Genomic DNA, 15,544 nt, shown 5'->3' with positions numbered 1-15,544 from the left:
CAAATTGGGATCTCAGAGAACATTCTGGTCCATAAATAATAATGAAATGATTAGCTTTAGTAAGAAGGTTACTGAAGTATAATGTTACCCTATTCCTGAAACATAAGGCAATTATCACAGAATGACATAAACTACGCTCTGCCTTCTGAGTGATTAGGGAGAAGTGTATGGGGGCTCATTATGGGGCAGTTCCATAGAAGGACCTATGGAAGGAACCCATAGAAGGAACTATTATGACCTAGTTCCATACAAGGACCCTGCCCCTTGTTCATAGTGCCTCTGAAGGTAGTTGTTTTGGTGTCTAGTGCTTGTTGAGGAGCAGAAAACATATTTACACCTGGGGGCTGGAGCACAGGGAACATTTAGCAATCTGTGTTATTCCAGGGCCCACCAGGACATATAAACCCACTTCTCATTTTCAACAAGCCCGCTTCCTAAAACATGATCTTTTTTGTGTGCTTTTGATATTACTACAATTTCACATGCAATAATTTTTATTTTCTGGTAAGATAAATAGATATCAGGTAGTGCATTTTTTCCTTGTTATCAATTGACATTTTTGGGGGGTGGGGGAGGGCCACAAAATATATGTGGGCAAATATATATGGGCAAATCCTCTTTATTAAAATTTTTAAGCATATATCTTTCATTTTATCTTAAGTGTGCATTTACAAATTGAACATATTACATACTATTGGCAAATTTAATGATTTTTAATTAAATAAACTGTATTTAAAGTGAAATGATCATTGCTTACCTCAGTTTAGAAAAGAATAGAAAAGCTTAACTTCTAAAATTGTAATAATAATGCATGAAATGTACATATCAATTTAGAGATGCTCTAAATATTTTAAAAGGTATTTTTCTCTTTTTAAGTAAAATATTATCTGAAACTATATTATTAATATTTATAAAACATTTAAATTTTAATTTAGAATGATTTGTTGAATTGAATTGCTCACTTGCCTGAAATAAAATTTGGAATATGTTCACAATTTTCTGAAGACTAGAAACAATCACCAAAATTATGAGAGTAACATACTTGAAAGTTGACTTTTATTCTCCTGCTTGTGTCTGGTTCTTTCCCTAACATCCATAAGTCCACTGAAATGCATTAAACAAAATGCCATTTTAAAATAACTATAGTAGAGAATTAAAATAAATGTTAGAATACATATATTTATTTGCTCCTTTAGAGCAGATGTTGAGAGGTGAAAATTTTGTATTTAATTAGAAAAATTGTTTTTCTGTGTTACCATAAAACAAAATTAAATTTGCCCCTGCACATAAAATTTCTCAGGAACTCTTTCAAAAGCATCAGTTGATCCTTTGAAGACATTAACAAGTAAATAATAAAACTATCAAGAATTTTCTGTTTTGAGTGATGTATAATTCCAATAAACTTTTTATCTTGTACACATTAGATAAATTAGCATATTTGATCTCATTAAATGTGGTTTAAGCACTGAATTAGAGAACAACTTACACCTTTATCTTGTGTCTATTTTATAGTTGGAACAGAACGACTTACAAAAACAATTCTCAAATATATTGCAAATTAACATGCAATGTATAGTGTTAATAGCAGTTACCATGTAATCAATTTTTTATGGGGTTTGAGCAGTCAGGTACTGAATGTGCCCTCTTAAATACAGGGTACATGCCATATAATTATACTTTCCATTGTTGTGGAATAAATAGTGAACATTTGGAGAGTAATTGTGTGTACATAAAGGGTTTGCCAAATTTAAAGTGTATTTAATATCCTTTAGAGAATACACTTGAGATGTTTAATTTTTTTTCATCCTGCCATATTTATTTAATTCTTTGCATCTCTTAGAGACTGTGATAAAGGCTCTTAATTACATTCTTTTTATCTTTCATTGCTTGTTCCCTCTCTCTTGTTCTCTTTTATTTTAGCAACAGATTCTTTTTAATCTAAAAAAAAATTTACTTTTAAACTAACTTCCCCTCTTTGTCTTGACTGCTCAGGTAGTTTATTCCACAAATATTACCCAATAATTTGGCATAGGATCTATAATTCATTAGAAAGTCTATTTCTTACTTTCAATGGTGAGGAAGTTTGATTTAAGCCATAAATTGCCAATTATGTTTTAAATTTCAGAAATGTTACCTCTTCACTAAAGAACTGCTAAATTTTAGATGTAGCAGAGTTATTAACAAGAAAGAAAAAAGTTACATTTGTTTGTTAATATTACTGAAATGCTTTTCTATGTAGAATCCCCCCAAACCTTTTAAAATAATACAATATACATCTATTTCTATATGTACATATTTATATTTATCTACTAGGCTTTAAAGTAAACTATTGGGAATCTATTAAGCTTTTAAAAAGTATTTATATAAGAATTTATGGCCACATGAATATTATTATTTTAGTATATTTCAAACTAGGAATTTATATCTTGGCAAATTTTTAAGTGTCTCGTTGTTTTCCTTGAGGTTTTTTTTTTCTTTTTCTTTTTCCCTAAGCAGGAGGCACAAAAGAACAGGGTAATAACAGGCCATGCATAAAGCATCTCATTTTTATTCATTAAGAATTATATTTTGTTTCATACCTGTGTTTGTAGCATCATTTTTCCCACCTTCTATACTGTATTAAAATCCAGGTTTTGGCACACACAAAAAAGCTAATGAAATTTTGGACTTTTTTTTGAGGGTATTGGAACTTCATTGGTTAAATTACAGGTTTTCTTCAGTGCTTAACGCTATATCTGTAGTGCACACTCTTTAATTTTTAATATTTGGTTTTGTTTGTCAACGTTGTCCTGAGGATTGCTGGTGATCGTAGATTCTCTTGTACATGTTTGCTGATGCCACAGGTAGATAAAGTAGTATGAGCATTGGGTGAATTATATATGCACATTTCTTGAAATTGTTTTGTTATGAGATTTCATACCATCAAGGATTTGGGCATTCTAAGCACGAAAGAATTTCAAGAATCTGAAGTTTTCACCTCTGGGTATCTCATCAAATCTAGCTAATCTGTACTCCTTGCCCAGAATGTTCAAAAGTTTCCAGTTTCTTTAAGTAGCAGATACAACGAAAAGTATAAAGGGAAATATTCCTTTATAAGTCAATATTTGCATAATACTGCTAACTTGTTTTTTACTAGGTCATTCACTGCACTTTACAAATCCATTTCATACTTGTTATTAGATCCCTCTCTGGGCGCATTGTTGGAGGTGTGTGGTGGTTCTTTACCCTGATCATAATCTCCTCCTACACGGCTAACTTAGCTGCCTTCCTGACAGTAGAGAGGATGGTGTCTCCCATCGAAAGTGCTGAAGATCTTTCCAAGCAAACAGAAATTGCTTATGGAACATTAGACTCCGGCTCCACTAAAGAGTTTTTCAGGGTAAGAGACTCTGCTTTGCAACTTCTGCCTTTGTTCTTTAACTTTAACCTGTTCAAACTTTGTCCCCCTTTGCCTCCTCCCACGGGCTCTGTGAAAGTGACCCCCACCCCTGGCTCTATTTCCATTCCTGACCCTGTCTCTGTTCCCTCCTTTCCCTACCTCTATCCTTAGCCCTACCTCCATCAATTTTCTGATTTCTCACTCCTTTGTCTAAAAACACAATATTGCAATGACATTTTAGTTTTGTAAAATCTGATTGTACTTTTGGAAGAAAACTGAACCAAAGTTCAGTATAGATTGGCATTATTTTGAAAACAAAATGGTGTTGTTTCTGGTTTGATTTTAAATAAGCATGACTGTCCTTTACTGTATATCATTTTCAGTTGAAGACTCACTTTTAAATCAGTTATTTCATTCCACATCAGGAAGCAGATTATGTTTATATGTGAAAATTCTGAATTTTCTGTCAAACCCTTCAAGAAAAGGCTAATAGAGACCTTCAGATGTTTGAAATGCACACTGAAGTTATAATGTATTTTAATTTTTAAAAAATTGGTGGCCTCATTGTCTGTATTTATAGGACAGGCCGAAAACCTGCTGTTAGTAAAATTTTATTACATTATACCATCTCTACAGTTGATAAACTAAGGTCTTAAGCCAACATATGTGACAAATGATGATCCCTGGTAATACACAAATATCTTTAGATGTATCTGAGTTTGTTTGAGTGAGGACTAGGCCATTTTACTTCAGAATTAGGGTTGGGACTTCAATTTTTAGTTGAAGTAATAGATTTTATCATTTGGAAGACTGTCCCATGCTACATCGGTCCCTCATCACTTCTGCCAAATAACTTCAGCTGGGCGGGAGATAATCTGGGAGAAAAGAGTGGTCAGGGGCTGTCACAGCTGATAATAGATAACAACCTGCATATGTGGGCGGTATAGAGGCTTCATGCTTTCAGTAGGCACTGCAATTCAAGTCAGCTACTTTAACTTTAATGCAGTTCTACGAATGAATGTTGTGATACCGATTTATCTCTTCTGAACATATATGTGATGTGTTTAAATCCTATTAATATAACGTAGTACATTAACTTGATCATAATAACAATGAATCTATTGAAATACATTAGAATATTACACGGTTCTTAATTAGAAGTGTGTTTTGAAGCATTTTTATTATTTGCATCCCAATAGGGCTTGATTTAATTTATATATTTTACTACTATTCCTCCCTCTTGAAATAAATGAGATCGGTGAATGAGGCAGTAGCCTGTTATATTGTGGTTTATGGTTTACTTAGCACTACTAATATGGTTAAAATAATCTTAATTCCTTCCAGACGTTGTCTTCCAGGTGAGTGTAAATCCGTTACTGTCATTGGCTTGGCTGGACAATAATAGTACCTACTACTCTCAGCTATGGCGCATTCACCTTCCCAGAGCTTTTAGTAGGCCTTAGCTAAGTCAGTCATGGAAGCATGCTGTAATTACCAAGATGCCAAAATACGCTAACCTCTAGCAGACAAGGTGAGAAAGCTAGGTGACTGTGGGCAAAAGAATGCTGCCACTCATGTATTATTTCAGTGCGCTAGTTCCATAGAGACTGTGGTTCTATGACATAGGCATGTGTGTACAGATTTATATTTGAATATATATATATGTTTGAATATATATTTGACATAATATGTGGGTTGTGGAGCTCTCCTACCCCAGAGTATTAGAGAAATTATGTTGAGTATTTAGGTAAACTGATAACTTATATTAGTATAGCTTCCCAAAGCAATTTCTCATGCATTATCTCCTTGAAACTTATAATATTTCTCACTGTTAGGACAATGATTTTTGTTTTTATGCTACATTATTAAACTGAAGCTCAGATAAATTTGAGGATTTGTCCAAATTCAGGTAGCTGTTAAGTGTGCAAAGGCCACTTATTCCTAAAAGATCCTTTGCATATACTAAGTTTTTTCCTTGAAGAGAGAGGTCTCTGGATTTATTCTGCTGCCTTATGCTCTGTTTTGTTTGTTTATGCACTGTTAGAGAATTATCATGGTAGAAATTCAGGCGGGGCTTCATTAATCCTTCCAACATGCCAACAGCCCTTCAGAAGAAACGGCCGAATCAACGGTGGCTAAGTTTCAGTGCATAAACCACTGCAGTCAGCTTCTCCTTTTCTAGAGAAAGAGCATTTGGGCTCATAAGTACTCAAAAGCCACATTATTTATTCTGTTTGTACCAATAAAGGGAAGCTAATATAACAGCACACATTACCAAAATGAATAGGAGCTTGCTGTGTTAAGTCCTCTCCTGAACTAATACAACTTGGTTGTGATTTGCAAAATTACGTACGCGAAAGGTTTGTTTCTTGAAGTTGGATTAAATAAAATGGCGCTGATAAATTATGAGTAACTATGAGTAATTTTGTTAACCATATTAATGTTTGATAATTGGGTACCATGATGATAATAGTGAGGATGATCTTAATTTTGTTTCTGACTCCCAAGAACATTTTCTGTGATTCTGTGCCTTTCCGATCATATCCCTCAAGTCTCAAACCTTTTCACTTAGAGTATTTTGAATTACTATATGAAGGCTGAAAAACATACTTAAAAAAAATAATTACTCTTTACAGATACTGTGTAAAATATTGAATAAAATAAACCTAATTCATAGGCATCACAAAAGCAAAATATAATTGATTTTCATTAACATTTTTTCACCTAAATCCTAAGGTATATCTTTGGTTTTTGGCCTGAAAGGACTAGTTAGAAATTTTCCATATATGTGTGTGTGTGTGTATATATATATACACACACACATATATGTGATTTCTGATCATTGCTGATCATATATATGATATACTCTATAAGATTCACAATTACCAAAGAATTACAATAATTTAAACTATACTTTTAAAAGGCAGCAACCTTTTCTCAACTCCCTTGGTGGCTGAATTTCTGTTTCTAGTGAAAAGTATTTCCAAGGCTATTCGCCTGGCTTCATATTCCTGAAATTAACATTCACCACACATCTTGGGTCATCTTCTCTCTTAAATGTCCTTTGTCTCTAGGCACATATGGGGCTCCTGTAAGGTGGGTTCAAGACAGGGTTAAAGCTGGCAGATTGATTACCATGGTGCCCAGCCTGTCAGGGAAGTAGATGTGTAGATGGGGTGGGCTGAAGCCAGAGAAGACATATACTGTGTTTTGTCCTCTGGCCATCTGTAACACTTACGTTCAGACTCAGGACAGCTAATTACACGTAGAAGAAAAAACTTGCATCATTTTTGCCATTTGCTAATATTTAAAGTTCAAATGGTTATCTTCTGTTTCCTACTATGGCTTATTTTGGCTCTATTGATAGCTTTTTCCTTCTGTCATGCTGTTTACAACTAGGGATTTTATTACTCATTTTACTTAAAATTTTCTACTATCACAGAGTTTATCAAACCAAGTTTCTGCTTTCACTATAGCAAGAGTTTTGGATTTAGCCATTGGTGAATTTCATTTGAGAAGTTGGGTCACTGTCAAAATTTTAAAGATATATAACTAGCAAACAAATGAAAAAAATAATTTTTAAGACCATTTAGAGATGAAATGTCCAGTTTTAAAGCAGAATAACAAATTTATAGTTTTTGTCTCAATATTAATGTGCCCTAAAATTATATCTTTTGGGGGGATGAAAGCACCTTACTTATATCAAATTTTGAGATGAATATTTCATCTTGTCCATAGAGATCTATCTGTTTGGTCCTAAGGTCATGTCATTTACTCAATTTAAGCCTAAAGTATTTTCATATATCAGTTAAATAATTCAATAAGAAACTGTGTTATATTAATATTGTTCTAGTGAATTCAGTGTGTGCATTAGTTTTAGGATTGCAATTCAAGTCTTAAATTTTTTAACTTAAAAGCATTCCATCAGTGACAACCAGTGAAACAAACGTGAGAGTGAAATATTTACTTTGTTTCTGCTAGACAGAGAGTGAGTGGAGGACAATCTTGTAACCACCGAGAGGGGGGAGGAAAAAGACCCTGCATTTTCACTCTCCAGGATCCGCTGCTGTGGAGCCGTATACATCCTCGCACGGAGTGAATGATAAGGCCTGACTCACCTGGGAGCTGCTGATCGCCCCTGATTATAGAGTGCCACTGTAGCATACCTATAATTAAGAAAGAATTAGGCTTTCAATTATAAACCACTATTTTTAGACTTTCACATTTTTGATAATTCATCCTCTCAATAAGGACAGATCTTAGATGAGTCTGAGTAGAAAATGATTTCCGAGGCCTGTCTGCGTTGTGTTCCTACAGAAACTTAGATTTGAGCGATAGGAAATGACTTCTATATAGAAGCCTATCATTGGCCTGTCAATCCACGGAGCTCAATTATTAATTACAGAAGAAAGTGCTTTTTCGTGCCTCTCCCAAATCTCCCACACTACAGTCATTTATTTCTTCTGGTTCTCTTCACGGGGCGGTGGGGGGTGGGGGAGCTGAGGGACAGCCTCTATCCTCTGAATAAGTGACCTGCTTTAGATATGCTGACTTTGGAAGGGAGCCAGTCGAAACCATCATCAGAATAAAGGTATTCCCCTTCTTGTTTAATGAAGTTAATTATTCCATTCTCAGGAGATAAATGTGGTCTGATAATAATCCATGAGACTATACTGTTGTTACCCCACATTATAGAGTTTTCAGAGTTTACAAATAATATAAATGATAGATAAATAGTATTAATGCAGATGTTCTTTACCTAAATGTAAGGAATAGTTTGAAGTTTCCCTTATATATGTATATAACTTGTGATCATATATGATCACACATATGATTTACTATATAATAATTACAATTACCAAAGCATTACAATAACTTAGATTATACTTTTAAGGCAGCAACTTTTTTCAGCTCCCTCTGTGGCATAAGAAACACCTATTTATATTTACATATAAAAACACTGATTGAAATATAAATAAAAATGAACCATTATATAACAGCTATACTATAGAAATATATTAAATACTATTTCATTAAAGTTACATTGTGTTCCAGTTACTGATTGTCTTCAGCAACGATACAGCATGCTTTCTTTGCTGATATTCTATTGAACAGATTTTTACTAATTTATGATGGTTCTCCATACTTATTTCATTACTTGTGGTATAGCTAATGATTTATCTGCCATAGTTTTCTATATATCACATATTTCCATGCAGGCAGATACATTTATATATACTTCTAGTTTTGTATGTATGGTTACGTGTATATATAATTCTAGATTTCTATATATATGTATGTACATACATTTCATGTCTTTCAAATATTTTGGAGATAGAGTGTGTGTATAGTCATACATGATTACATGGTATTACTAATGGCATTTTTCTAACTACCATTAGTAAATGGTGGTAAATTGCCATTAGTAAATATGGTAATTACTAATGTATTTATGGTACATTATACTTTGCACATATATATATAATATACATACATAATGCATATTATATATTATACAATGTATAATGTACCATACATTACTAATATGGTATTAATAATATATTTATGTTAGTAATATCTGAATAGACCCTTTATGAACCTTTCACTCAAACTTAACCATTTAAGTGGCTTCTAAAATACTAAGTATTAAATAAATGCTGAATGTGAATAAATAACACTCTATGGAAGTGTTGTAAGTCACCCACGGCATGGTGAGTTGTATCTATTGGAGACTTTTCTTCCTTGGTTTTGGAAGCTTGATTATTGCATAACAATCTACACAGCTGACAACTCCACATGCCCAAGGCTTCACTCGATGATTCAGGACTCAGAGAAATCACTTCCTCTCTCGTTGGCAGTTTTCCTTCCTCAGACATTTTCATTTTTCTCACCATTCCACAAAGCACCGGAGGACAGTGTTGAGTTCTTAAAGCCTTTAAGGACACACCCTGCCCAGGTCACCTGGGGAAGGCCTGTGCTCCATCAGTTCAGCTGAATGTAGCTGGTTTAACAGTATAGGAAAGGTCAAAATTTTAGATGACTTTGCCAATGTTTCCTTTAAAAATTAGTATTCGGCTTAAAGACCTTGCAGTTCCGTCAGGAGCTCCCAAATGCACGGGGCTGTAATTAAGTGTATGAGGGACTGTACTGAATCATGTTCTCTGTGCTCAGAGTACTATGGAAGGAAGGGAAAGGGTATGTCTGCTTGCTGAATTGTGGTCATGGTGAAATTGTCTCCGCTCCCCGGGCAAATATGTTAATTTGGCTACATGTTAATATGTTCCATGGCCATGTCCACCCGGCACTTCATCTAGAGACCACCTTTGCCAAACAGAGGGGCGATGAGAGCTCACATCATCCACTGGATGACTCAATTCACTCCAATCAGAGACTACAGGGGGCTTTCCAGTATTGTCCATGTTCAGGAGAAAATGCTCCTATTCACACTGCCATCAGGCCCGGAGGACGATTATTCCAGCAGAAAGAGTTCAAACAATGGTGACATAATTGGGGATTAGTCTCTTATCTCCAAACTCTACCGAAAGTCCCATTTCAATGCCTCACAGAGGATAAACTTCAGTATGAACCTGTGCAGGGTGCTTTGGACAACTTAGTGTTCATCTCTCTTTATTTCTGTGTTTATGCAAAGGAACCGTTTCTGCTGGCTCTGCTGGGTGTCTCACACTAGTTGCCATGGTAATAAACCCAGTCCCAGAGCTCTGCAGAGAAGAGAAATAGAATTGTGCAATCATTTAAATATACTGGAATTAAACCTGAACTAAATATAAGTACCATGGATAAAGTGCTGAGAATTCTTTAAATAGATGATTTTGAAGGAAAACTTGATACTAAATAATTTACAGTTCATGTTTCCAGCATATATGCCCCAGATCATACTGAGTGGTTATCAGAAACAAGTTGCTAGTAAAGGTGGCTGCTTATTTTAACATAGAAATGAGTTTTTAGGAATCATATGGCAACTGGCAATGTCAAATAATGTCAGAGCCCCCCCCCCCCAAAAAGCGATGTTTAAGATTTTATTCAGAGAAGAAAAGAAAGAGCGGGGGAGATGTAAGAAAATGTTGGAATGGAAAGACCCAGACCCTTCTTTTTCACGAAGACACACTGAATCAAAATCACTGCCAGTTCTCTTTGTGAGGAATCCAGAACTAGTTAAGAGGCTCCTAAAGACCAAGCCAGTGCAACACCAGCCAGGTCAAACCCGGCAGGAAATTCACCCAGGAAATTCACCACAGGCAATCCCCACAGTTCCTCCCCCACCCCGACCCCGACCCGACCCCGAGCAGTGCAGAGCAACTGGGAGGAAACACCCAGCTCTTGGTTTCTCCCTGGGGAGAGAGGGAGACTGGATTGTATGTCCAGCTTTTGACTTTGCAGGGTGGCTTCCTGAGGATCTGGTTTCTATCTTGCCCGAATCAAAGCATTGACAAGAAAGGCACTGGTTTGGGAACAGGGAACAAAGGCAAAGGTTTGGACTAGCACACACTCACTGGTCACAGACCCTCTCCTCCCCCTCGGCCAGGAGCCAGTGGGAGAAAACCTGCAACTCCCTGCTTCTGCTTGGGGAGGGAAAGGTTGGAGTGTGGGGTCAGTGATTCTTCCTTCTGGGGAGGCTGCCCAAGGGGCTGGTTTCTGTCTCCCCTGCCGTGTGCTATCACGCGAATGAACTTGAGAATAGTATGAGAAGTGAAACAAGCCCATCATGGGACAAATACTGTAAAAATCCTCCTATTTGAGTTCTGACTTTAGTAACTGCTTTGTTTTTAGTATGTCGGATGCATCAAACACAGGAAAAAACTTCGTATCTTCCTTACGTCTTATCCCTTAACCTAAGAAATCTGAATTACCTTAACTATTCTTTATTAAATTATATTTTCATACCCTTCATCCTGGTTTCTATATATTTTGAATGTAGGTTTTTATATCTAGATATACTGTATGACCTAGTCTACCTATAAAGAATCCTAACCAGTACCTGAAAATTCAGATTTCAGTCCAATTTCAACCTGGACACTTACTTTCTTCAAGAAATACAGTGTTTACACTTTAAAAAAGAGAAAAGAAAAAGGGAAACAATGCCTCTAACGAGAGAACGTGCTCTGTTTCCACTATAGTCGCACCGTTGTCTATTATATAACCCACTCCTGTCGTTTTCACTCACTTTCCTTCCCTGCTTAGCCCTCCAGGTATTTGAAATTACAACTCTGTTATCTAGACTCTTTAATTCTATTTAAAAGCTTCAAGTTTGTTAGCTTCTGTGGTAACTGAATCACATTAGCTTGCCCTAAAGTAGTTGTTTGCTGAAAACCTGGGTGATTTCAATATGAATTATGGTAAACTTCCTGTCTTCCATTCTGTGAACATGCAATTGATTGAAGCCATGTGCCAGATTTTGCATTCATTCCTACTAAATTGCACCTTGGTTTTGGCTTATTTGTGCATGCTCATAAAATTGAAATATCGATTCTCCCATCTATCATAAAAATATTTGTAACCTTGAAACATTTGCCATTTATATCCTCATCCAAATTGACTGAAATATTGAACACAATGGCGCTAAGGAATCAGTGGTATTTGCCTGTTGACATAAATAACCAATATTCTTTAGGTGTGATTGATATTTTAATTATAAACCCACCTAATTCTGCTAAGTCCAACTCTCCGTGTAACCCACAAGGATAATATGAGATACTTTGTCAAATTCATTGATCGTACTCAAGATGTTATCTGTCTGCAATAGATTGAATGGGTCAATTGCTTAACCCTATTAAAAAATAAAATATGTGGTCATATGGGATCACTTGTTCTTCCTCTTGCATTATCAATTCACATTAGATGCATGGGCATGCAGGTGCAGTTAATACACAAATGGAATTAGTAACAGAATTCATTAATGATATGATTTACCATTCATAAGGGAATGAAAACATGGAAATGCCAATTCTATTTTAAACTTTAAAAACACTGGTTTTCAGAAGTGATCAGGAGGATATGATTTTATCAATAATATATGTATAACCTGACTCTATAGTTTTGACAATTGAAAGTAATTTCAAAATGTTAAAAAGAACTCTCGGATGTAACTCAGCTTTACTTTTGGTAATGCATCTAATTTATTTAAGCCTCACTTTACTTATCAACAAATTATACATAAACATCTAACTGAATTTCTCTAAATTTGGTAAGATTGTCAAGTGACTTTTTCTTCTTCACAGATATCATTTATCTAAACCATGCTTGAGTGTTCTTTTTAATTTTTTTAGGTTTTATTTTATTTATTTTTAGAGAGAGGGGAAGGTAGGGAGAAAGAGAGGGAGAGAAACATCAATGTGTGGTTGCCTCTCACGTGGCCCCCACTGGGGACCTGGCCCACAACCCAGGCATGTGCCTTGACTGGGAATAGAACTGGCGACCCTTTGGTCCGCAGCCCACACTCAGTCCACTGAGCCACACCAGCCAGGGCCATGCTTGAGTATTCTTATGGTTCGATGTATATACATGTGTAATGAAGGGTAGGACATCCAGACCTTATTCTTGGTTCTTCTCTGGGTTAACAAACTATGCTAACTGAGGCAAGTTATTCAATCTTTCTAACTTCTGCTCCTGAAACATAGATTCAGCTCTTACATTGACCAACAGAACTGTATTCTTTCTTCAAAGTATTATTCTACCAGCATCATAGGAAGTGTTATCTCTATTTTTGTAAAGCTAGTATCTCCACCTGGGCCTTTGACATCATTTTCCAACTGCCCAAGACATTACTCTGAAACTTTTACTTTAATAACGTCTCTAGTCTTTTCATCTCTGTGAACTCAAGCTTTCAGACAAGGCTCAACTTTGCCTTAAATTTGAACCATCCTCAGGACCGTTCTCTCCTTTATCTTCTCTTTCTCCTCCTTTCCCTTAGCTAGCAAGTTAATGAATTTGTTTACTAGGGCCTTCCTTTTTCCATTCTGGCCATGCTCTCCTTTCTCCTTTCAAATTTGATCTCCCTTGTAAGTCTTTGTGAAAATGGCCTTTTTAAAAGGGTCCCTTAATGCCCTTATGGCCAAATTGAAATGTGTGTGTGTGTGTGTGTGTGTGTGTGTATGTGTGTTTTCATGCTTGGAGAGAACTGTGCAACATTTAATATCATTCTGCAAAAATGTTTTGGTACTTTTTCCTCCTGGTTCATGAAACTCTAATGCTTTCTTATACTTTCTCTTATTTCTCTAAGCACTCCCTTCATTCCTTCACTGACTTTTTATCTTCTGTCCAGACTGTGGAATAAGGCTAATGCTTTTCTTCTACTATGACTTTTTGTGTCATAGTTTTACAAAAATAATTTTATAGTCTTTTACATTTAAAAACCACTCACATTTAACATACATGGCTATGCAAACTATAGAAGTGAAGCTTTCAAAGTAAATATTATTTTAGCTTCATTTAAAAAGAGGTTGCAAGGGGGCTGATGAAGAATTCTAATGACACACAACACAGGAAGTGACAAGAAATCAACTTTGGATATTGATTCCCTCAATTCAATTGGACTATATGTTGTTGATGTTGGAAGTTACATCTTAATAAAAAATGTACAACAGAGGCACTCTAATGGAGGGAGAATCCAACTATTAAGAGTTAAAATTGCGGTGTATGCTAGTGAATTTTTAAAATTCTGATTTCAGACAGGTGACCACAACTCAGAAACAGGGAAGCATTTTGTAGGGATTGTCGATCTGTAAACACTACAGAATGTGGACTAAAACTTCTGAGCAATACTTTGTGGCCTGCCAACTCTAGCGGTTTGCAGGGACCGTTTGAAGGCGTCTGCTGGCATCCATAATGGAACTCATGCTATGAGTTCCAGAGGAAAGATAAAGAATCAGCCAAAAGAATAAAATGCTAAAGGAAGGACAATTGAATTTTTATAGAATTTCAACCAAATGGACTAGGAAATAGAGGTTATTAATTTACACTCTGGCACTCTAGACTTTATATTTATGAGGATATAGGTCAAGTTTATCCACTCACAGACAGAGTTACCTTCTTATTAGTGGTTATACTACCCCAGGTAATACATTTGTAGAAAAAAAGGGGAGGTTTTCATATTTGAAGTGAAATCTAGAAATTGTCACAATGGGGAGCACAGTTCTAAAAAAACTCCATGGAGGCACTCCTGGTTCAGAATCATGTCTGGCATGTGGAAACCTCTGCCATTTGCACCTCATTTATATTTAGACTTCCATTCTAGCAAAAAAATATATATACTGCTGACATTGTGAGAAGGTATTTTGATATTTATTAGACGTTGGGGATAAATACCATTTTTTGACAGTGAACTGTACAAGAATTACAGCCTAAGTGGTCAAAATGATGTGGAATGCAGCACCTTCATTTCCTACAAATCCTTGATTGTATCTCATGGAGATAATGACCATTTCCTTTAAAATGTCATTTTCCCCTAAGGATGAAAAAGCTTACTTATTTGGTAGAAAAATCAATGGCTGTATTACTATATATGAGGAAGAACTACAACTAAGTTAAAATGACTGTTGGTTTCTTTCACAGACAAGATCTTTTTCTCAGACATAATCACATCAGATGTGTTGAGTTTATATGGAAAGTTTCCCCAGCAATGCTAGACAATAGGCATATTTCCTCTTTAAGTTAATTTTAAAATTCCACACTGTTATTTTCTGTGACATATTGGTCAAACTGACGTGCCTATTACAATAATATTGAACTATGGAAAGAGATTTGGATACACATGTTCGGAGTCTGAACTCCTTAGGAAGCAAAGGGATGTCAAGGGTCATCCTGACAAAGCGGTCATTTACCTCCTACTGAGGCCTCACTTATCTCCTCATCGAAATGCCATGGAACCCACCATCCTGAGGAATTCACTTTCCCATCCTTCCTGAAAGCAGGAAGGGTGTCTTCCATTTAACATGTAAACTGAAAAAACAGCTTTCCTTGGCTGGCTGTGGTTGGGTCCTGGCGGAGCTTCACTCTCACGGAAGGGCTTTTACAGCAGAAAGGAAGTCTGATTCAGTTGGTAGTGCAGCTTCCAATCTGTTATCTCAAGAAGGGGTGCGGTTTAGAAACAGAAATAGGTTTACGAATGGTGTAGATGAATCATTGGATGATCAAGTTATTACTAACAAC

General features: G+C 35.8%; 1 protein-coding gene across 7 annotated transcripts in view; it reads left to right on the top strand.

The window, feature by feature from the left end:
• The window catches only part of GRIA2 (glutamate ionotropic receptor AMPA type subunit 2), a 126,083-nt gene that overhangs the window by 103,338 nt on the left and 7,201 nt on the right, over positions 1 to 15,544 (top strand). For all 7 annotated transcript variants that reach the window (XR_006656689.3, XM_024568801.4, XM_071219164.1 and 4 more), the window contains exon 12: positions 3,181 to 3,379. Coding sequence is in view for 6 of the 7 variants with exons in the window: in XM_024568801.4 (XP_024424569.2) it covers positions 3,181 to 3,379 (199 nt within the window). In the remaining variant the exon portion in view is untranslated. The remainder of the gene's footprint in view (positions 1 to 3,180; positions 3,380 to 15,544) is intronic.

The sequence above is a fragment of the Desmodus rotundus genome, chromosome 9, assembly GCF_022682495.2.
Source record: "Desmodus rotundus isolate HL8 chromosome 9, HLdesRot8A.1, whole genome shotgun sequence".
Taxonomy (NCBI): Eukaryota; Metazoa; Chordata; class Mammalia; order Chiroptera; family Phyllostomidae; genus Desmodus; species Desmodus rotundus.
Note: the sequence above shows the minus strand (reverse complement) of the source record. Positions and strands in the feature narration are given on the sequence as shown.